The sequence below is a fragment of the Pelmatolapia mariae genome, linkage group LG8, assembly GCF_036321145.2.
Source record: "Pelmatolapia mariae isolate MD_Pm_ZW linkage group LG8, Pm_UMD_F_2, whole genome shotgun sequence".
NCBI classification, from domain to species: Eukaryota; Metazoa; Chordata; class Actinopteri; order Cichliformes; family Cichlidae; genus Pelmatolapia; species Pelmatolapia mariae.
This window is the reverse complement of record NC_086234.1, coordinates 29,666,997-29,691,968: the sequence shown is the minus strand read 5'-3', so window position 1 is coordinate 29,691,968 and position 24,972 is coordinate 29,666,997. Positions and strand designations below refer to the sequence as shown.

Here is a 24,972-nt window from a genome sequence, read left to right as displayed (position 1 = left end):
GGCTCATCCTGGACTCCTTCCTTCCTCTTAGCGCACCATCTCAGGGTGCTGGATTTGGGGTGAAACCCTCCAAGCATAGCGAGGAGCTTCCTGGTCTTGATGTCAGTGGCTTCTGTCTCCTCCTTTGGCCAGCTTATTACCCCAGCAGGGTACTTGATCACCAACATAGGTGATCAAGTACAGGACATAGGTGTTGATTGTTTGGAACTTATTCTATCTATTCAGCTGACTCCTCAGGACTTCCCTTACCCTCTGCAGGTATTTACTTATTAATGCACACTGTCCATGTAAATTCAACAGTCTGAAAATAGGGCAGATGAGTTGCCATGATTAAAACAATGATTCCGCTTAAAATAAAGCACTTGCTTTTTCTGACCCCTAATAAACCCTCTCTTACTTTGTTTAAATCACAGAAAAATGACAAGTCTTTGAGTTCCTGTTTTACAGCTGCTGTCACTGCTGGGGAAAGTGCAACCCTTCCCCGTTTTTTCCTGCAGGATGGCGTGCTAATGAGGCGGTGGTCCCCAGATGACACCAACAAAACTTAAATTTTTATGGAAAATAAACCATCACAGATAAGTCTAAATATTCTACAAAACCCAAAGCACAATGGTGGTCTAGAACTAGCACATTTTTATCACTACTTCTTATCCAATAGATTGCTACATGTTTCAAAATGGATTAAACCAAGCTTATATTAGACAGGGCTTGGCTGGCCCTAGAATAAGCATTCTGTGGACAAGTAAAAATCTCTCATTTGCCAATTATAAACTCCAATATTAAGCATCAAAACTGCTTTAAAAGCCTTAACATATCTTAATCTTAGAAATTAAGTCTTCATTGTCAAGCTTGTGGGAGAAACAGGACCCAAATTAGTACTTCCTGAGAAGCGACAGTGAATTTATTTACAGTGAAGAAACAAGCAACGACGTGCGAAGCAGTCCCAAAAAACGTGGTTCCCTCCGTGATGATTTCCCAGCTCCCACAGAGTGAATCCCTCTCTCGATTTGTGGCGCTCAAAAATCCCTTCAGAAATATTTACAAGTGGTGCACGGCTCTCTCGACACTCTCCCGATTGTTGTCCTGGCTAAACAAGACACGATAATTGGGTCGCTAACCACAACGAAGGACAAGGGATCTTTCACCATAGCACTGACTGACTGTTCAGGCACTGTGTCATTCAATGATTCAGTGTTGGCTGAAGTCCAGCTATTATGTGAAATAGTGTGCCTGTGATGAGAATCATCGTCAGCAAGTGAGTATGTGGCTGGCTTTAGGGCAGGAAAACTGTCCAGGGAACAACGGGATCAAAACAAAGCAGAAAAGGCAGGTTGACTGGGAAGGACTGGAGGACCATGGCATTCACTTATCCCATGTAAATTAGCACCCATTTGGAACATTCCAGATATTTGTCAGAGAAAGAAAATATTAAATTTTTCATCGTGGCATGAGAAAGGGGTAAAAAAAGTAAGGAAAGTTCTATATCAAACTATAGAATCAGCAACAATACCTTTCTTTAATATAAGTAACTAAAGTCCATGATACAGAAAAAATTTAATCCCAATCAACTGAATCTAGAAATACCTACTTGGTCCCACAATTTTTAAATATCAGCACCCTCAAATGCCTATTGCCCAAAATTATAAGCTATTGTTTAAAACTGATGAATCAATATCCCTCCAAACCATCAGCTGGGAGCAAGATCTTTCCATAAATCCAGATAGAACATTCTGGACACAATACGCTTAAACACCTTCAGAAAAGCCCAACTTACAACTTGTACAATACAAAATTCTCTACAGAGCACACTATAGAGGACAAAGGTTGTTCCAAATGGGCCTTACATACTCAAACAAATGTGGCCATTGCAAAGACAACTCTGCTGAGAACTATATGCATAGTCAATTGTCTTCCAGGGGCCAGAGCAGGCGACATTGAAGGAAATTTAAAACTGCTGGCTAAGGGTAAACGTAAATACAGTAAGATCATAATTCACGTCGGCAGTAATGACACCCGGTTACGCCAATCGGAGGTCACTAAAATCAATATTGAATCGGTGTGTAACTTTGCCAAAACAATGTCGGACTCTGTAGTTTTCTCTGGTCCCCTCCCCAATCAGACCAGGAGTGACATGTTTAGCCGCATGTTCTCCTTAAATTGCTGGCTGTCTGAGTGGTGTCCCAGAAACGATGTGGGCTTCATAGATAATTGGCAAACCTTCTGGAGGAAACCTGGTCTTGTTAGGAGAGACGGCATCCATCCCACTTTGGATGGAGCAGCTCTCATTTCTAGAAATATGGACCAATTTATTAAACCCCCCAAAATATGACTATCCAGAGTTGGGACCAGGAAGCAGAGTTGCAGTCTTACACGCCTCTCTGCAGCTTCTCTCCTCCTGCTACCCCCCCAAAAACCCATCTCCATTGAGACTGTGTCAGCTCCCAAAAAGACAAAAAACAAACCAAAAACCAGCAATAAACAATTTAAACATAAAAAATCAAAAAGAAAGAACAATACAGAATCCACATCTGAACCAAAGAGTAAAACAGTGAAATGTGGATTATTAAATATTAGGTCTCTCTCCTCCAAGTCTCTGTTAGTACATGACTTAATAATTGACCAACAAATCGATTTACTCTGCCTTACAGAAACCTGGTTGCAGCAGGATGAGTATGTTAGTTTAAATGAATCAACACCCCCGAGTCATTCTAACTACCAGAAACCTCGAAGCACAGGCCGAGGGGGCGGTGTGGCAGCAATTTTTCACACCAGCCTATTAATCAACCAAAGACCCAGACAGACTTTTAATTCATTTGAAAGCCTGATGCTTAGCCTTGTCCACCCCAGCTGTAAAACTCAGAAACCAGTCTTACTTGTTATCATCTATCGTCCACCTGGGCCTTACACAGAGTTTCTCTCTGATTTCTCAGACTTTTTATCTGATTTAGTGCTCAGCTCTGATAAAATAATTATTGTGGGTGATTTTAACATCCATGTAGATGCTAAAAATGACAGCCTCAACATTGCATTTAATCTGTTATTAGACTCAATTGGCTTCTCTCAAAATGTAAAAGAACCCACCCACCACTTTAATCACACTCTAGATCTTGTTTTAACATATGGCATAGAAACTGAATATTTAACAGTGTTTCCTGAAAACCCTCTGCTGTCTGATCATTTCCTGATAACATTTACATTTACAATAATTGATTACACAGCAGTGGAGAGTCGACTTTATCACAGTAGATGTCTTTCTGAAAGTGCTGTAACTAAGTTGAAGAATATAATCCACCCACTGTTATCATCTTCAATGCCCTGTACCAGCACAGAGCAGAGCAGCTATCTGAACGCTACTCCAACAGAGGTCGATTATCTTGTTAATGATTTTACCTCCTCACTACCTACGACTCTGGATACTGTAGCTCCTGTGAAAACTAAGGTCTCAAATCAGAAGTCCCTGACTCCGTGGTATAATTCTCAAACACGTAGCCTAAAGCAGATGACTCGTAAGCTGGAGAGGAAATGGCGTGTCACAAATTTAGAGGATCATCATTTAGCCTGGAGAAATAGTTTGCTGCTTTATAAGAAAGCCCTCCGCAAAGCCAGAACATCTTACTATTCGTCACTGATTGAAGAAAATAAGAACAACCCCAGGTTTCTCTTCAGCACTGTAGCCAGGCTGACAAAAAGTCAGCTCTGTTGAGCCAACAATCCCTTTAACGTTAACTAGTAATGACTTCATGAACTTCTTCACAAATAAAATTTTACTCGTTAGAGAAAAAAAAGCACCCATAATCATCCCACAGATGTAATATTATCTACAGCTACTTTCAGTACCATTGATATTCATTTAGACTCTTTTTCTCCAATTGATCTTTCTGAGTTAACTTCAATAATTACTTCCTCCAAACCATCAACGTGTCTTTTAGACCCCATTCCTACAAAACTGCTCAAAGAAGTCCTGCCATTAATTAATTCTTCAATCTTAAATATGATCAACCTATCTCTAATAATCAGCTATGTACCACAGGCCTTCAAGCTGGCTGTAGTTAAACCTTTACTTAAAAAGCATCTCTAGACCCAGCTGTCTTAGCTAATTATAGGCCAATCTCCAACCTTCCTTTCATATCAAAAATCCTTGAAAGAGTAGTTGTCAAACAGCTAACAGATCATCTGCAGAGGAATGGCTTATTTGAAGAGTTTCAGTCAGGTTTCAGAGCTCATCACAGCACAGAAACAGCTTTAGTGAAGGTTACAAATGATCTTCTTATGGCCTCTGACAGTGGACTCATCTCTGTGCTTGTCCTGCTAGACCTCAGTGCAGCGTTCGATACTGTTGATCATAATATCCTATTAGAGCGATTGGAACATGCTGTAGGTATTACAGGTACTGCGCTGCAGTGGTTTGTATCATATCTATCTAATAGACTCCAATTTGTTCAAGTAAATGAAGAGTCCTCTTCACACACTAAGGTCTATTATGGTGTTCCTCAGGGTTCAGTGCTAGGACCAATTCTATTTACATTATACATGCTTCCCCTAGGCAGCATCATTAGAAGACATAGCATAAATTTTCACTGCTATGCAGATGACACCCAGCTCTATCTGTCCATGAAGCCAGGTAACACACACCAATTAGTTAAACTGCAGGAATGTCTTAAAGACATAAAGACCTGGATGGCCGCTAACTTTCTGCTTCTTAATTCAGATAAAACTGAGGTTATTGTACTCGGCCCTGAAAATCTTAGAAATATGGTATCTAACCAGATTCTTACTCTGGATGGCATTACCTTGGCCTCCAGTAACACTGTGAGGAACCTTGGAGTCATTTTTGACCAGGACATGTCCTTCAAGGCACATATTAAACAAATATGAAGACTGCTTTTTTCCATTTGCGCAACATCTCTAAAATTAGAAATATCCTGTCTCAGAGTGACGCTGAAAAACTAGTTCATGCCTTCATTACTTCCAGGCTGGACTACTGTAATTCTTTATTATCAGGATGTCCTAAAAACTCGCTGAAAAGTCTTCAGCTAATCCAAAATGCTGCAGCAAGAGTCCTGACAGGGACTAGAAAGAGAGAGCAGATTTCTCCTGTTTTGGCTTCCCTTCATTGGCTTCCTGTTAAATCCAGAATTGAATTCAAAATCCTGCTCCTCACTTACAAGGTCTTAAATAATCAGGCCCCATCTTATCTTAATGACCTTGTAGTACCATATCACCCTATTAGAGCACTTCGCTCTCGCTCTGCAGGCCTACTTGCTGTCCCTAGGGTATTTAAAAGTAGAATGGGAGGCAGAGCCTTCAGTTTTCAGGCCCCTCTTCTGTGGAACCAGCTTCCAGTTTGGATTCGGGAGACAGACACTATCTCTACTTTCAAGATTAGGCTTCAAACTTTCCTTTTTGCTAAAGCATATAGTTAGGGCTGGACCAGGTGACCCTGAATCCTCCCTTAGTTATGCTGCAATAGACGTAGGCTGCTGGGGGATTCCCATGATGCATTGAGTTTTTCCTTTCCAGTCACCTTCTCACTCACTATGTGTTAATAGACCTCTCTGCATTGAATCATATCTGTTATTAATCTCTGTCTCTCTTCCACAGCATGTCTTTCATCCTGTTTTCCTTCTTTCACCCCAACCGGTCGCAGCAGATGGCCCCGCCCCTCCCTGAGCCTGGTTCTGCTGGAGGTTTCTTCCTGTTAAAAGGGAGTTTTTCCTTCCCACTGTCGCCAAAGTGCTTGCTCATAGGGGGTCATATGATATGATTGTTGGGTTTTTCTCTGTATTTAATATTGTGCTATCTACTGTACAATATAAAGCGCCTTGAGGCGACTTTTGTTGTGATTTGGCGCTATATAAATAAAATTGAATTGAATTGAATTGAATATATGGTCCTGCACACCTGTCAAAAGGCTCTGGATATGTGACGACGTGGTTTAGTTGCTGGATCCCAACCTCACCCAAGCTGTCCATCTTAGGTGAAAAAAGTGAACTAGATAAGTAAATACATCACATATGTTCCTTATGGACTGCTAAGAAAACTTTTCTCATGAACTGGAAGTCAAAAAAACAGCTTATGAATTAATCAATATAGAAATTTAATTCTAGATCACATCAGTCTGGAGACAATGTCTGCCTCCTCAAAAAAAAACCCCAAAACTGATTTAATTTGTTTCTGCGTTTTGGAGATGAGGGGCGGTGGTGGTTCCCATCTTTCAGAAGGGGAACCAGGGGGTGTGCTCCAACTATAAGGGGATCACACTCCTCAGCCTCCCCAGTAAAGTCAATGCCAGCGTGCTGGAAAAGAGAGTTCGTCTGTTAGTTGAACCTTGGCTACAGGAGGAACAAAGGGGTTTTCGTGCTGGTCGCAGAACACTGGACCAGCTCTCTACTCTCTTGAGGATACTGGAGGGTGCATGGGAGTTTGCCCAACCACTCTACATGTGTTTTGTGGACATGGACAAGGCATTTGACCGTGTCCCTAGGGGTCTCCCGTAGGAGGTGCGTTGGGAGTATGGGGTGTCTGGCTCGTTGCTACGGTCCGTCATGATGAAGAGAGAGCTGAGTGTTAAAGTGAAGCTCTCCCAGGGTCCCAGGGGTGTGTTACTGTTAGAGGCCAGAGTAACCTGTAAGAGCTGCTTATACTGATGTAGATTTTGACCTATACTGTTTCACAAAGGGCGAAAAAGTGAATGTCCACAATTTAAAATAAAAGTCATTTAAGATATTTTAATAAAGTAATTTAGCAGGAATGAGGCAAAAGCAGGCTCAAATAATATAAATAAAAACAAAACAATATTTAAATCACTTGAATTATACTTATCTAATTAACATACTCCAATCTAATGCTGATTCTGTTCTGATCTGTGAGAGCAGAAAGATTAAGAAGAAAATGGGCACATCCAGGTCTGAAGATGCATTTATCTCTTTGCTCTGTGTTGATAATATTAGTCCAACAGGAAAGCAGCATCCCTTGGAAATCCAATCCCCCGGGAATACAGCGAAAATCCAAATGTTCCCAAACTTATAATCCAGCAGAAAAACAGTGGAAATCCAAATCCTCTAGAAATTATAATCTAACACAACAAAAATGAGCAGAGAAGAAGCAAAAAATAAATAAAATACAAAACCAGGTAGTGATCACATCTTTAGAGATGCTATCTGGCCTCACACCTATTGTGACGTCCTGTCACAGTTGTTGACATTTAATCACCTGATACTCAGCTACACCCCTCTCTCTCTCTGACCTTTAAATCACTTAATAACATTTCTTCTTTTCTGTGTTGTATTTGACTTGTCAATAATTCTAACACATTTAAACATTCATAATGAGTATCCTTCATTATACATCATTATACTTCATGTTTCATTCATTTTAGGCTATGTATCTTCAATCACTAGCTCAGTCCCGCATGAACATATCTCCTTTTAATTAAAATACATAGAATACTAATAGTTGATTATGCCTAAATTTAATCAGAATATAATCAAAAATAGATCTAATCAAAATGTAATCAATAAAGTTAAAAGGGAATGAGAATGAAATGGTTCGAATACCTGAATCCTGACCTTTTACTGTGATTTGGTGTGTATATTTGACTTCTGTGCTGGGATTGTTTGAGCCATTAAAGAATCCACCCAGATGAGAGAGGAAATCCTTTAGTGCTTGGTCAGGATGACTAAGCAGATATTTAGTGTCTGATCTATGATTTAGTAAAAAAAGTTTTTACTATAGTGATTATGTTATGATTGATAGTGATAAAGAGTCATGATATTCATTTGTGAAAGATGAGAAGAAGTAATGAGAAATCATGTTGAAATGAATACTCGTGTGAGATCACGTTAAAGTACAATATAGAAAAGAATAACACATAACCATTGTGATGGAGTGGTTTTGATTTTTTGCATTTTGCTTTAAATCATGTGTGTGAAACGTCACAGAGAGAGAAGCAGCAGGGTGTGACTTAAAATTTTCTTTGCGATGAGGCGTAAACACCATCTGAAGATCCAGCTCTGGAGTCCACTGTTAGAAATTACAGCAAGAAGTGCAAGAGGAGCAACCACCACCCGAACACTGTGGAACCACAAATTGATCTTATATTTTTCTCTGGTCATTTTTGCCACATTGCATTAAATCTTCCAAGTATTTGGAGTATATCTACATGGAATACAAGTGTACATGATGACCTGTATTATTATTATTACATCATTCAAAGGGTAGTGGCCTACCTTTTGAATGATGGTCGTCACTAATGATACCCGGTTAGTTACCAAGTGCACAGATTTAGAGGTGAGCTGCTGATAATGGGTGTGACTGAGGGGAGGGCTTGATCGGAGGCCCACCCTGGCAAGCACGCTTTCAGATGAAGCAAGTTTGACATCTGCAGGAAGCAGTTAGAGCTTGGCAGGTCTCCTCCCCGGCTCCATCCAAGCTCTGTTTGCCTACTGGATAATACGCATGGGGTCAAAGACTTGGACTTTTTAAACAGAGAGCCGGCTCCAGTCCTTCCTGTACTGAGGGTGCCTGGTCAAAATCCAACAGCTCTCAGGCCCTGAGTAGTCTGAGCTACTTTTGTGGACTTCACAATATCAGGCATATAGTTTTATTACTGTGGCTTTTTGATATAGCCTTAAAAAATCACAAAAAATTGAGAACAATAGCAGTGAACAAAATATAATGAAACGTTCTTGTTATAAGGAGAATTTCTTTTTTCAAAATAATTTGATAATTTTTGCATCTATTGGCTAGTGGAGGGTTGCATGGAAGATAAGTCATGGGTCAGACTCAGAGCTGTGCACTGCGGCCCAGACATGTGGGATGTGGTTGCCTGCTCAAGTGTCGAGCGAAACCCCCCACATGTCATATTCTAAGCAGTGATTTAACTGTTAGACCAGAGAAGACACTCTGAATCTGAAGCAGGTGTTAGCAGTGAGTCCATCGGCTCAGTGCCCAAGTCATTGTTTCATTTGAAATCAATAGAATATTGTAATTATGCCATCAGCTAAGGATGGAAAGATGGCAGTGACGTAGCAATGATTACACTTCTACAAAGGGTACCTCTAAGCTGCTATGATGAAACATCTTGTTTGCTTTATATAAAGCCAAAATTTTATTTCTGCCTGTGGCTATTGTATTGCCAGCTTTAGCTCTACTGTTTATTGACATGTGTGCTTCAATGCTGTTTGTCTTTTTAACGTTCTGTGTTGTTGTCTTTCAATAATTCTCTCAGATGGCCCAGGGAGGAGGTCATAGGACTCTACTGTATGGACACGCTGTGCTCCTGCGACACTCCTACAGTGGAATGGTCAGTGACACAGACTACATCCAAAAACATACTGCAAAAAGATCCTTTTATCATGAATATTGTAACATTGTTGGGAATAAGAAAAAGAAAAGCCTTTCATTCATCCCTCTGCTAAGGCACAATATTTAAATGTTCACGCACAGTTCTAGAGGTTCAGTGAATGTACTGTCATTTTATTTATTTGTGTTTCTCTGTTTAGTACCTGTGCTGCCTGTCCACCTCGCGTTCATCCACAGACAAACTGGCTTTTGACGTGGGGCTGCAGGAGGATACCACAGGTACTTATGTTTTGTACAAAAATCTGCACCACCGCTAAACCGGTTCCTAACTTTGAACTATTTCAAACTTAAGGCAAAGCTGAAACGAGCGTGTCTCATTTACAAGCTAAAACAATGGAAAACAATAATAAATAAAAACACTTCAGATAGTGCTTGTTGTGTAACACTGTAAAATATCCAGCCTGGCCCAAGTGAAAATATTTGCATATAATCCAAAAAGTTGACTTTCTTCAAAAATTCACCAGTTGTGAATTTTGGATAAAGGAGTGTTACACAGAGTGTAAACCAATGTTCCCTCTAAGCTGCGCACGTGCGCAATTGCGCACTGCTGGCACGGTCTCTGCGCACAGAAAATCTGCGTTGCGCACAAAAAAAATCTAACCTGAATTGAAATTAAAATTAAAACTTTAACAATTGTGTTTTGCAGTGTTAGTCAGTAAGTGACTGGCTGCTCCCGTATGGGATTAGAACGATGCCACCTTATCCCATAGTCCAGCCAATAATGCGATTCACATTCGTATATACGCAGCCAATCAACGTCGTTGACAGGCTATGACAGCGTCCTTATGTGCCGACACCGGTGTTTTAGCTAACAAAGCGGCGTGGCTGATGTGGAGTGAAGCCACGTTAATGACAACGTGTACAACCATTGGAGATGTGAGCAGGACAGACGGAACAATTGACGGAAAAAGTGTGGACTTTATACCAGTTTTTAAATTGTGTTGATAGGCCACGTAAAACCAGAGTTATGATAAAAATATCTGCAAAGTTTGGTTTTCTTCCTGAATACTGTCGTTGTCTCTCCCTTTCCTATTCGTCCAAAAAAAGTACCATGTCGACCAATCAAAAAATGATATGGCAACATGACATCTAGTTGTTAAGGCACGGGAGGAAGTTTTAGGAGTGACGGCGGTGTTTTGAGACGTGAGAGATTTGAGACGTTTAGCGCAAATCTTGTGTAGTTAGTGTGTAGTGTAGTCAATAGTTTTCTTGTGTGTGTCAGAACAGTGAGGCGACTGCTGAATGTTACAGGTGTTACAGGAGTGATACATCTCCTGTTGTCTGGCCTGCAGGTATCAGGCTGTTGTTCTTCTTTATCTCATAGTGGACAGAAATTATTTTTTGGAGTGGCACAAATGATTTGTGTGACATCAAATTTGATGCAGAACAGCTGATTGTTCTGTAAATAGTTTGAAATGTTTATTTAAAAACGTCTTGGCTGCATTTAAAAAAATAAATAACTGCAAAAATCTTTGTTGTTTGCCAAACTGAGTTACTTTTTTGAGGAGTAACTATATAATTAATTGCCCAGCATTGGTCTTTATATACTGTATTTTGCAGACAGAGAGTTACAGGACTCTCTCCCAGACCACAGACTCATAATACAAGTCAGAGCTTAATAAAAAAAAGAAAGAAAGAAAGTTGTGTTTTCGAAATTGGAGTTCAAGTTATTTTTACTTCCAATAGTGTTAACATGCTACACAGGCCAATGGTTAGATTCTTTTTACATTTTCATTTATAAGTGGGCTAAAGCAGTTTAAAAGTAGTCTAACAGAAATGTAAATGCTGTAATTTGATTATTTTAATAAACCATGTAACTTGGATGGATTAGATGCTGGTGTGACCACAGTGCACACGTCTGATGTCGCTCACAGTGGTCCAAGGGATCGCTCACAGAGTTTGTGTGTTCGCTCAGACACATGAAAAATTAGAGGGAACATTGGTGTAAACATCAACTAGCTTCAACAAAATAAAGTTGTTATATGTTATATGTCATATACACCCCCCCCCCCCCCCCCCCACACACACACACACACACACCTTCCCCCCAGGTGAATAGCTGTATTAGCGAGAACAAGTTCAGCAAAACGTCTGTTTTGTGTGTCATGCTGCTGTTTGCTTTTTGACATCATTACTGGAATAAAACTCAGTGTTATTATAGAGTCTGACTGCTGATAAATGAAAGCTACTGTGGAGAAACATAATGCACCACACTGAGGTCTACTGTCTGCCTTATTGTTGATCTCTCTTTTTAAAAGTGATGGAAATTACAACACAGTTTCAGGGTTGAACCAAAGTGGTGCACACCCACCAAAGAAATGGACGCTGTTACACAAGTTTGTTTTTCATGGACATATCGCTGCTTTATCTCCTGTAATACTGATGATGTGTGTGTGTGTGTGTGTGTCTGTGTGTTTGTGTGTAGGCGAGGCGTGCTGGTGGACCATCCATCCAGCATCAAAGCAACGCTCAGAGGGAGAAAAGGTTAGAGTGGGAGATGATCTCATCCTGGTCAGCGTCTCCTCTGAAAGATATCTGGTCAGTAGCAGCTGTGTGTGGGAACATGCCAGCAAAGACGAACTCAGATCTCGATGTTGCTTGCTTTCTTTCTTCACGTGGCAAGATGTGTCCTAGTACTAGTAGGATTTACAAATTACAAAAATAAATATTACAAAAATAAACATTTACAAAATAAATATTGAAGACGTCACCTATTTTCTAAAAAAATATATTTCTAAAAGTGCTATTGGCAGAAATTCTCAGCAGAAGTCAGTCACATCCCATCCAATCTGTACATGCCAAGAGAAATCAAACCATAGATGTCAATAAATTAAGTTTTGTGTAATAATAAAAAAAGACACAGTCTTTAGTTCTTTCCGTAGATTTTCAGCTGGATTCAGGTCAGGTGATTGGATTCTAGCAGCATCACCATCTCATTGTCCTGTGTGAAACATCCATCCTTATTTAATGTTCATCATCCTGGTAGATGGCAGCAGATTTTCTTTTTTTAATCAAGAATGTCTCCTTCAGTTATATGAAGCATGCTAGTGCCATATGAGGAAGAACTGCCCCATACCATGATGTTCCCACCTCCAAACGTGGTATGGTGTTTCTGGGCTGAGGGCCTGTGATTTCCAAACATGGTGTGTGTTATGGCATCCAAAGAGTTCAACTTTGGTCTCATCTGACCAAACTATATTCTCCCAGTATTTCACACACTTGTCTAAATGTTGTTCAGCAAACTTGAAACGCACTTCAACATGTTTTGTTTTCAGCAATGGAGTCTTGCGTGGTGAGTGTGCATACCGGCCATGGCGGTTTTTGTTTTCTTTGAAACAGTTGTACCTGCTGATTCCAGGGCTTTCTGTAGCTCTCCACAAGTGGTCCGTGGATCTTGGACAACTCTTATAATAGTTCTTTTCTCTCCTCTGTCTGAAATGTTGCCGTGAGAACCTGGTTGTGACCCCTCTCAGGTGAAATGATGTTGTTTTCACTCACTGAATGGCCCCAACAGTGGTGACTGAAACCTTCAGCAATTTAGAAATTCTTCTGTAACCAGTGCCCTCACTATAAGGTTACAAAGGTCTTGAGAGAGCTCACTGGTTTTACCCATCATGAGATGTTTCATGTATGACACCTGTATTTGTATAGCGCTTTACTTAGTCCCTATGGACCCCAAAGCGCTTTACACTACATTCAGTCATCCACACATTCACACACTACAAGCTACATTGTAGCCACAGCCACCCTGGGGCGCACTGACAGAGGTGAGGCTCCCGGACACTGGCGCCACCGGGCCCTCTGACCACCACCAGTAGGCAACGGGTGAAGCTTCTTGCCCAAGGACACAACGACCGAGACTGTCGGAGCCGGGGCTCGAACCGGCAACCTTCCGGTTTACAAGACGAACGGCCAATTCTTGAGCCACGATCGCACCTTGGTAATGAGACACCTCTTTATAGGCCATCAGCTGGAACCAGCTGACATTAATTTGCACCAAGTGGCAGGATTGCTGTTTAATTACTGATAGATTTCAGCAGGTGTCAGAGTTTCCATGCCATTTTGTGCCTCCCTTTCTTCATGTGTTCAATACGTTTTGCCCATGTCATTTCTCGTTATTACACAAAATTTAATTCATGAACATCTTCTTTGCATCTTTGTATTGGATGGGTTGTTGCCAACATCTGGTGATAATTCCATGTCAGTAGCACCTTTATAAATACATTTACTGTAGAAAAACAATAAGATAACAGTGTTTATACTCTGGTTAATAACTGGTTTACAGACCGTTATCTGCACAGTTATTGTAAAGATGTAACTGGTGTTTATAACACTAGTTTTAAAAAGAGTATAAGCTTGTGTGGCATTGGCATACAATCACAAGAGACTGCAAACACTTTCCAATTTTATTCACTATTTCATTGGGTCTTTTTTGAGGTTTAGGCAACAAAACTACTTGGTTAGTTATATTATAATTATCTATTATATTTTATTAAATGTATAGTATTTGTTATATTCATCATTTATTATTAAAGTTATGGATTGGATTGTAATATGATGTGACAACTGAGAAAACTGCACAAATAATGTGATCATGTCACAAAATCTCAACACAGTTGGGAAATGTTTCCTTTGGGACCCGTGGGTGCCAGATGAAAGCTGAAGAGTCTCTATGCCTGTGTGACTCGGCCCTACTTTCCCGAAATCATTCTGCAGCATCTTGCTCTCCATTGGCTCTGTTTTCCTTTTCCCTCTCTATATATTTAAAACACTTAGTTTATAGAATATAAAACTGTACCTCTAATCCTGTACTGTGAAAGTATCTGAATAATCACATAATCTTATGCATCAGGACTGATTTGCTTTTCCTACTGTCTAAATGGTGTTTCTGATTTGGAAACACTTTCTGTATATATTTCAGTGTGGTGCGTCAGTAAATAGTTCAAACATGACTCACGTCTGTTTCCTGTAGCACCTGTCCTATGGTAATGGCAGTCTCCATGTCGATGCAGCCTTCCAGCAGACACTGTGGAGTGTAGCTCCCATCTGTTCTGGGAGTGAAGTAGCACAAGGTATCCTTATCTCTTTCTCTCTCTCTTCTTTTTTCTTCCTTTTTTGCAGTTTTACCTCTGTTCACAAATATACGTGTTTATTCTGGGCAATAATAAAGTAAATAAACACCAAGAATATAAAATATAAAATATTTCTACAACAACCAAAAATAAATTGAACAATAATCTGACCCTTAAATAATCTGTATTCTCAGTATATAGCATAAACCCCATCCATGCACAGTTCATGTGTTGTAACAATTGGTTTATATACGAGCCTGTCATAGTTGGACTTATCAGGTTTTTGCTGTAGAAGACAGTTTATTAAAGTTTAGTTGCACTGAAAATAAATATTGTCATCTTTTCAACAACTTAAGAAGTTTTTACATCTTGCATTCTTAAACAGACAGCGATAGCAAGAGTCAAAATGCTTTATTTCCACCGTATAGCTGCGGGATATTACCTGGATGACCGCTGTCCAATTATGTAGTCACAGTTACTCCCAGACAGTAAGAACAGTAACTACCTAAATTAAATAAAACAATATATTACCAGTTGGAAATGATAACAAAATGACTCTAATAGATACAAATAGCTCTCATTATAAATATCCCTGTATATTACACAAATTAAATATAAATGGTCGACATGGAGGTGCGCTTTTTATCATACTGTACTGTTACTGCTTTAGATGGAGGAGTTGTACAGGAATGACTTCCTGTCTTGTTCAGTGGTGCATTTTGGTAATCTCAGTCTCTCACTGAGCATGCTCCTGCGACTGGCCAGCACGTCATGGAGTCGGTGGGAGGTATTGTCCTTATCTTGGACTCTCCAACACCACCTTAAGAGAGTCCAGCTCCATTCCCACAATGTTACTTGGTTTGGGGATCAGTTTATTGAGTCTGTTGGCATCCACAACCCCCAACCTGCTTCTCCAGCATACAGCAGCACAGAGGATGGCACTGGCCACAACAGACTCGTAGACAGTCCTGAGCATTGTCCGTCCAACAGATATTAAAAGAGTAGAGTGCAGTGGTGTTTTTAACCCATTTCAGTTTATTGTCAGTGTGTAGTCTTCTACTCTGTGGATTCCCCCTTTGGCCACCCTATGGCACCCAATGGTAAATAGCTACAGACGGATTCCACCTCAGAGATCTGCTACCATCTTGCCTTCTGGCTACTCTGGAAAGTCAAATTTCTCCCCTCCAACAAATCCAGGAGAGACTGCTGGTGGACTCCCTGGCTGCTGACACCTCCTGCAATCCCAACAACACCACATTTCCATGGCTCAGAACCTCAGCAAACACACATCTGGAGGTAGCCATGGTGACCACCATGCACGATGAGGACTCGTGGCCCAGGCTCGGAGAGCTGTCATAGAGGGTGACAGCTGGGTCACTGGAGACATGGCTCTCATCAGTCTGCACTGCACACAACCTCTCCTTCACTGACAATTTCAGTCTGTTCTGAGAACTCAGTTAGCTATTCAGATACAAACATTCAAACGAACTTAAACTAAAACGTCTGTTCTCAAACATCTCCTATTGTCCACTCTGGGATTCCCATTTCAGCAGGTTAAATCACTTCTTTACCACCTATTCAGTCTGAGCAGTCCAGCTACTATCATCAGGGTCCTTATGCCAGTCCTAATCGACCCGCACTTATTCCAGCTGCTTATCCTGTGGAGCTGAGACTACGGATGGGAACTGAGAACTGGTTCTTGTAAAGAACCTGATTCCAGTTTGTGTGGTGAGGAGGAAAATAGCGTACTGCACTACTAATGTAATTGCTAAATTCTTATCAGTATTCCTATCCCTAGCTTATACCCTGGATAAAAAACATTATTCCTATAATTCCCTAATTCCCATATTGGGACTTCATGATCACATAACTCCTCAACATCTACAGTTACTAATACATCAGTATATTACTTACTGTGCTCATGTTAAAGCAATAACAGTGGATCAGTCACCAACAGGAAGCCAGCAGACCTCAAAGATCCTGTGATGTTGTTCACATTAAACCCTGTCAATCCACTAATACCCGTGTCACGCCCTGCAGTTTAAAACATGGCCTTCTATTTGGCAAATCTTCAGCAAATCTTCTTTACTTTACCCCGTCCCCACCAAACTGTTCAGATCTGTATCTCACTTTTTATAAACCATTTAGTAAATATTATCAACAGCTCTCTACAGTCTGGCAGGTTCCCTGTGTCACTTATATGTACTGTAATCTATTGGTACTTTAATCTATTGGTAATTAATAATTACAGACCTATGTCTAATCTTTTACTCCTCAGCAAAGTATTTGGAAAATCGTTTCAACTCACAGTCTTAATGATAAGTAGCAGTCATGATTCAGAGCTCATCATAACACAGAAACAGCTCTTACTAAACAGTTATTACTGATGAACAGGAGGATCAACAGTGATTCACAGAGAGTTTCAGTTCTTCCTGATGTCTCTGCTGCTTTCAACACTGTTGACCATGACAACCTAATTCAAAGGCTTTGTGACACTGTTGGTTTAACAGGTCAGGTTCTTGATTGGCTCCCATCAAATCAAAGGGTAGAAAATGTGCTTTAGTTAGCAGATTAAAATCTTCACAAATGAAAATTCAATCAGAGTTTCTCCAGGGTCAGTCCTTGGTTTATTTAATTGTAAATGGACTGGTTCTTCTATAACGCTTTTCTAATTTACATACTCATAGTTCTTTATACAACATGCCTAAAACAAGCACTTTTTCTTTCTGCTGTCTAACATTCATACTCCGATGGATCCTCCAGAGAGGAACATGGGTTGTTATCTTCAAAATGACTCTGAGAAAGTGGATCCTGTTCATATTGAGTAGATTAGGTCTAGTTCAATTCAATTGAGCTTTATTTATAAAGCACCAAATCATAACACCAGCTGCCTCAAGGAGTTTTATATTTTGAGGTAAAGAACTTACAATATTACAGAGAAAGCCCCAACGAGCAGATGACCCCCTGTGAGCAAGCACTAGGTGACAGTCTGAATGAAAAACTCCCTTTTAACAGGAAGAACCAGGCTCAGGACGAGGCAGCTACTGGTTAGATTATTAGGATAGCTTATTACAAGGCTCTGTTTGCAGCACTCCCCAAATCATTAGTAGGACGTCTTCAGCTCATTCAATTCTATTCATTTGGCTCCTGGGCAATATAGAATTACCTTTAAAATTCTTCTATTAGTTCTATTAGTCCCCCCGCCCCAGTACATCTCTGATTTGCTCACTGTCTACAGCCCAGTCAGACCTCTCAGGTCATCAAGTTCAGGTCTTTTAACTGTTCCCAGAATCAGATCTCAGTCTGCTGAGAGTGCTTTCTGTTATTGTGGTCCTGTTCTTTGGAACAAGGTGCTTGCTGACCTCTATTACATCTATTACTGAGTAGATCCACAAACAGACTGAAAACCTTTCTTAATAATTCTCTCTGTCTAGATTTTACCAAGTAGGGTGCAGTAAAGTCAGTCATCTTTGTACAGTATAACACCTCTATACAAAATGCTGTGGAGCTTTTCACAATTTTGTATCTGTAAGCAAATTCTCATTTTTGTGGGACGTCCAGAAATAGTTCATGACTCACTTTTTCACCGAAGCTGATGTTTTGAGTGCCATTGTTTGAAACATAGCTGTTTTTCATTTGGACAAGTATTTCTAATGATCTTTATATATCTGAACAGGTGTGTTTCAGAAATATAAAGATCAGTTGCTGTCTTCCCACGTCAGGTTCATCCGAATACTCAAATGAGTTTCAAAAATAGCAACGCATGTAAGATAGCAGGTGTACTGCTGCTTTTTTGTCATTTCTCTGGAGAATTATGTATCAAGTTTCACCCTCTGATCTGCCCTCCTATCTGCCCCTTTTATTTCCATTCATTTAATAAAAAAACAAAAATCCTCACCCTTTGCTTTCTTTTAGGCTTCCTTATTGGAGGAGATGTTCTGCGCCTACTTCACGGTCACATGGACGAGTGCCTAACAGTTCCTTCTGGGGAGCATGGAGACGAGCAAAGGCGGTAAGGTGCAATGCTTAGTGCTGCTACAACTCTGAAATAATTCAGTTTATGCACACACACACACACACACACACACACACACACACACACACACACACACACACACACACACACACACACACACACACACACAGAGTCTTAACCTTCCTGTATAAGTTACCTTGAGATGACATATGCTATGATGCTGTCTGTGCAAGAGAGAGAGTGGATTGGAACCCACTCTCAGCCATGTGGCGTATGGTCGCCTGCTCGGCTCAGTGAGCTGAACCGGTGCCCAAAGTGCAGCTTCTCAGATACAGCTGGATCAAGAGGAGAAAAAAGAGAAATGCACATTACCCCAATTTAGCATACCGTCAATGGCTGTACAGTGTAGTTCCAATATAGTTGAAATTTCTAACTATTTTTTACAAGGATCAACACTTAGAAAACATAAGGAAGCTAAAGAAGAGGGATTACATAAGGAATGTAGGGATTAAGACTCATTGCCAATATTAATAGGTTTCATTTGCACCAATAAATAATATGATGACTCTGTATATTATTTATGAATAAAAAAATGAGGGAAATAGATCAAACAATTAATATGACCTCAATCCATTAAAAAGTAATTTGGGGAGTGTAATTAATGGGAAATTTTTGATAATTTATTTGTTTAATCAGTCTCATAAAATACTCTGGGCTTTCTATTTATAACTATGATAACTGACTAATAACCAGTGTTGGGACTAACGCGTTATTAAGTAACGCGTTACAGTAACTACGTTATTATTGTGGTAACGAGCACGGTAACTAGTTATTATGCCAAAACCAGGAACGCGTTACTCGTTACTGGGATTTAGATAGGCTCGTTATTCGTTACTTCGTGTGGTGGATATCGCGGAGGTTCCACAGATTCAGTAACATTAGCAAGTGGTGGAAGCAGCAGGTGGATGAAGGAAAAGGGAGGCAAGAGGAGAGACCCGAAGCAGCCGCCGGTCTGAGTGTCAGGTGAACTGAACTTCAGGTAAGAAGTTATGACCTGCAGTCTATCTGGGTCAGATATAAACCAAGTTTAGGTGGAGTTTATTTTTGTTGTGCTGACATTTTCGTACTGCGTGCTAGCTAGCATGACGGAGTTTCTATACAGCTGGGTGGGTGCTATGTTACTGATGTTGAACTTTATTTTGTTCATACGGTTAATTATTAGAGTTTCCAACCGTCCCCTAAAAAACAGAATCGTCTGGTATTCAGAGAAAATATTACGCGTTTCGTACTGAGGTGAAAAGGAACAGTTTGTCCCGGACTTCAGCTAGAATGAAAAGGACACAAAGCTGGAGCTGCACAGCTGCCTCTTCTTCTCTCATTCTCTCCCGTTTCTACTTCAATCACGAAACTGATCAATGATCAGCTGATCGGCTTTTCTCTCTTGTTTGTTTATCGCCCACTTTGCGCCAGAAAGAGGAAACCAGCGGATGTTGTGCTAAACAACAGCAGCACGTTTAAGCTTGATCAGCTGTTGTTAGAATTTATTTAATATTAATTTCTAGTATCAGCTGATGTTTGCTGGAGCCACAGCTGTAAAGCTGCTGGTCATGATATCAGTTTGGTTATCTGGTGAGAGGGAAACATGAAGATGAAAGCAGGAGATGTCCTTACTGAATCATCAGAGCTGAACAGGTGATGGAGAAACAGGTTTACCTTTTAGGTGACATGAATGAGTTGAAGTTATGAACTGTTTCTGAGAGACAAATAACACCAGGATCCTTTTCTATGTAGCTGGCAGCTGGTAACTGTGCAGGGGCGGGTCTAGCAAAGTTTTGCCAGGGGGCCAGGTAGGGCATTAACAGGGAAAGGGGGGCACAAGGAAATACTTTTCTTTATTATTCTCATTTAAAATGTCTCGCTTTTAAAAAAATAATTATCTGAGTCTTACAACAAACAATTGATAGATTGATACATATATACCATCAGAACAGTGTACATCACTGTCACAACAGTGTTTGTTTTCATTCAAAGGCTTTATGATTTTTCCTATAATGGCGGGCCGGTCTCTAGTCAAAATGCCCGGGACGATTTTTTTGTCCCAGTCCAGCCCTGTATGCAGCTCATCTGCAGTCTGGTGTTACCTACATCTTCCTATTCAGAAGGCAGAATTTCCGAGTTCTGAGTACAGTCGAAAGCACCACGACTGCAGTTTTTGTGTTGGATGTAAAAAGCAGGCTAGAATCATGCGGCGGTCAACGACGGTCCAGGCGTGGGATTTCTCTCGTGGAAATGTGCACATTATTTTTTCCTTTCTATTGGTAGGTGGCACAGTGCACTTGTGGCAAGTAAGCAAGCTAGAAGACTGGCAATCTTGCTGGGTATCCAGTTACGGAAGCAACACATTAACAAGAGAATTCTGAGTAAAACCAAAGTTACTTTCCCTAGTAACTAGTTACTTTGAAAGTAACGAGTAACTTGAAGTAACTGAGTTACTTTTTTAGAGAAGTAACTAGTAATGTAACTAAGTTACTAATTTAAAGTAACTTACCCAACACTGCTAATAACTACATTAATATCTAAGTTCTTTATAACAAAAGTTGTATAAGCATATAGTCTTATACATTTATTATATTAGCATATGTAGTTAAGTGAATTTATTTGCAAGAGAAACAATATAAGGTTATCGTTGTCTAATATTAAAACTGTTGGATTATTTGAAACATGTAAGTCTAAGAAAATGCAGACAGCACTGTACATTCAAAGTCCAGGCAAAAGCTTTAGTTTGGAAGCAGAAATTAAAAAATTGCTTCACCAATAGTGAAATAGTTGTTGAGTTGTGCTCATCAGCAGAGACTCAGACTGACTGCATCATGTTGGTAATCTGTGTTTATACATTTGACAGCAGTTATTTTCAACGTTTTACCAACCTGTCTGGAAGTGATTGCAGTCAATCCAAGCTCCACAGATCCACCAGTGCAACTACCTTGTGAGTAAAACTGGTCACAGAGGTTGAGGGTGTTGCCTGGTTAACGTCTGGGCAAGCAGTTGGAATGACTGGAACTGCTACTTTCACAGCAAAAAACAAACTAACAGACAAACAAAAACCCAAATCGATGCTGGGAAGCCACTATTTTTCTCCCAGTAGTCTAGCGTGACTGGGCCATTATATAGGGATGATGGTAAGCTGAACTAATGCTGTGCTATATTCCACTGGATGACTCTAAAAGAACACACGTAGTTTCCAAGTCTTATTTCCAAAGACGCCTCTCCAGTCAACATTTTTGTTCTGCGTACCTTCAGCTTTCTTCACCCACCAGTTGGGGCCATTACACATACAATATTCAGTTTGTCTGGTTCTGCCTGGAGGGACAGAATGTAACAAGTCCCTTTACTGACAGAGATTTGACTGAGATGAATAAGACTATTAATAATTATAGTTTTAAGAAGTTCCCAAAGGAGACTGCCAAGCTGTTAAACAATGAGGCTCAAAGTGACTGTGCTCCCATCTGACTAACTGCTGGGGTTTATTATGATTATATTATGTATAATCAGGTTAAATACTTATGAATCTTCTTTGCAAATATAACAGCGCTGTTGGGAGATTTGTCAAAACAGATTTGCAATTCTGTCATTCGTATCTCCAGGACAGTGCATTACGAAGGCGGAGCAGTGTCCTGTCATGCCAGGTCACTGTGGAGGCTGGAGACACTGCGAGTCGTGTGAGTATAAACAACATACATGTGCTCTGCATACATGAAAACAGTATTTAAGGAACTGATGAATGTAGAAAATAAGAGAGAGAGAGATGGATTGAGGGCAGTTAGTGAATCAGGAAGTGCAGAGGCTTAGTAAGAAGGAAGTGAGGGTAGTTGATTCAGATGACATACCTGTGGCAGCATGGAGACGTGTGGGCGAGAGGGAAGTAAACTTTTTAACCAGACTGTTCAACACAGTTTTGGAGAGTGAGAGGATGTACTGGTGAGCCATAAGATCAATGCATGTGAAAGAGCTGTTGAAACTAGGTTAAGAAGAGAGGTGACGATCAGTGAGCAGCAATATGGTTGCGAGCCGAGAAAGAGCACTACAGATGGGGTATTAGCTTTGAGAGTGTAGATAGAGAAGTGTGGAGAAGGTCAGATGGAATTACACGTTCTCTTTGTGGATCCAGACAAAGCATATGATAGGGAGCTAAGTGAGAAACTGTGGTAGTGTATGAGGAACTCAAGAATGGCAGGGAAGACTTTGCCAAAAGTATTCGCTGGTCTGCCTTTGCACACATATGAACTTAAATTATACGCAGGTGCAGGCTATGCAAAGATGCCCCTGAGACAATCCAACACATGACTGCAGGGTGCAAGATGCTAGCAAGCAGGACATACATGTAACGCCATAATGCCATAAAAGTGGCTGGCGTTGTATCCAGGAACATCTGTGCTGAATGTGGCCTGGAAGTCCAGAGGTCAAAAAGTGATCATCCCAGATCCTCTGGGTCTTCCAGATACAGACAAACTGGTGGTGGCTAAGAAACTGTCCACAGTGGTGGACAAGCAGGTGTGTGGGGACACCTGTCAATCACAGTGGCAACTTTAAATCCTACTTTACTTTTGGAACAAGCCTCAAAGTTTGCTTGGAACCCCACTACTACAGGGCCATGATTCTGGTCGTTGTTCAGTGTCTTTTTTGCTCTGGTTTGATCTCTACCAGCTTTTCCTCACCCAAGTGCTCTGTAGCAGCTAGTATGTCTCTCTGTATATTGTAGGGCATAGTGTCTTCTAACAGCTCTTATCAACTTGCTGTTAAACCACGGTGAAAGTGAGCTTTAGCAATTTTTTACCTTTAAACTGCAGAAAAAAAAGATCTGAAGATGCTAAAAAATGCTGTTAAGTCATTATGAGATGCTGCTGGACACCACAGCAGGAATTCTGTCTGCATTGTGGTTTGTTGTCATTAAATACCTACAGGACCCATCATTTAACCACCTGACATGTTGGAAGTGTAATAATTTATTTCAACATATGTATATGTATGTACAAAAAGAAATGTTTACATTATATGTTATATTTAGTAATTCGATCTATGGTTCAATGACTAAATAATACTGTATAATGCAGGTTTAAAGGCACTGAAACCATTGATGTTCTGTATGTGTAATTCTTCATAACATGCACTATTAAATCAGTCAGGTTCCTTGACTTTTTTTGGATTTCTGTCAATGTGTCCAGGTGGAGTGGGAGTCATATCCGTTGGGGTCAGCCATTCAGACTGAGACATGTGACCACAGGGAAGTATCTGAGCATGGTAGAAGACAAGTCTCTGTTGCTGATGGACAAAGAGAAAGCTGATGTCAAGTCTACAGCCTTCTGCTTCAGGTCTTCTAAGGTATAGAGTTAGTGACATCAGCAGCAGTGCTGTCTGTGAAGGCCATAATCTATGAAATGATTGTGTTTTGAATGAAGGAAATTCTCTGTGTTTTTATAGGCTCACTTGTCTAAGTGAATATTCCTCTTTGTTTCTCCTTCAGGAAAAGCTGGACCTGGGTGTGAGGAAGGACGTGGATGGGATGGGGACTCCTGACATAAAGTATGGTGACTCTGTGTGTTACATTCAACATGTTGACACCTGTCTGTGGCTTACTTACCAGACTGTTGATGCCAAGTGTGCACGCATGGGTGGAGTACAGAGAAAGGTACCATACCGCACCAAACCATAACTTCACCTATTACAACTTTATAACTACTTGTGTCTGTAAATATGGTCCATGGTGAGGTTGTGGCCTTTCATTATGCTAGAATTAACGTAAAATTAAGATGAACGTAAAATTCATGCACTTCTTGCAAGTCAGAATGGGGAAAAGTTTTTTCAATTAAAAAGGGGGATGAGCTGTGTTTTCACCGACCCAATAGCTTTGGATTTACCTCAGATACTTTGAATCTGCTGCATTATTTGGACAATGACACCATTTTTTAAAAATGTTATTAGTTTTTACTTTTTGTACACAACCACATTAGATTTTAAATTTAACATTTAAAATGTAATTGAAGTGAAAATTTCAGGCTTAATTTATTAACACCATTGTAATGAAATATTTGTGGGTTTTTCACTAACTGCAAATGAAGCTGACTTGGTGACTGACTTGACCAATGAAGACTATCTGTCTTTGTCTTCTTCTTTCTTGGGTTGCCTTTGCAGTATGTGTTTGGCAATTATCCATTTACGCTGCTGTACAAGCAGTTTTGTGGTATTTGGTCGAATCTGTGCAGAGTAGACACCTCTGCACTTCAGAAATCATTCTAATTCTTGTGTCATACCATCAAGAAACATTGTTGACATGGTTCCACTGACAGCCAACGCAGAGGGAAACCTTGAAAAATTAACAACACATAATAACAACATATAAGTATTTATATGTTTAACATATTAGCCCGGGTCTCTGTGGCAATAGTTAGTGAAAATGAAAGAACTGTCACTAATTCTAAAAGCTGCTGGATGCTGTAAAAGACTACTTTTTTCACTATAGGAACTGTTTTTGTGCAAATTTCCTATAAATATTCTGAAGATTCC

General features: G+C 40.2%; 1 protein-coding gene across 6 annotated transcripts in view; it reads left to right on the top strand.

The window, feature by feature from the left end:
* LOC134632897 (ryanodine receptor 2-like) overlaps positions 1–24,972 on the top strand; it is a 274,812-nt gene that overhangs the window by 83,668 nt on the left and 166,172 nt on the right. For all 6 annotated transcript variants that reach the window (XM_063481767.1, XM_063481763.1, XM_063481765.1 and 3 more), the window contains exons 4-11: positions 9,230–9,304; positions 9,504–9,582; positions 11,789–11,901; positions 14,336–14,435; positions 18,351–18,447; positions 22,056–22,130; positions 23,634–23,790; positions 23,933–24,097. In XM_063481767.1, the coding sequence (XP_063337837.1) occupies positions 9,230–9,304; positions 9,504–9,582; positions 11,789–11,901; positions 14,336–14,435; positions 18,351–18,447; positions 22,056–22,130; positions 23,634–23,790; positions 23,933–24,097 (861 nt within the window). The remainder of the gene's footprint in view (positions 1–9,229; positions 9,305–9,503; positions 9,583–11,788; positions 11,902–14,335; positions 14,436–18,350; positions 18,448–22,055; positions 22,131–23,633; positions 23,791–23,932; positions 24,098–24,972) is intronic.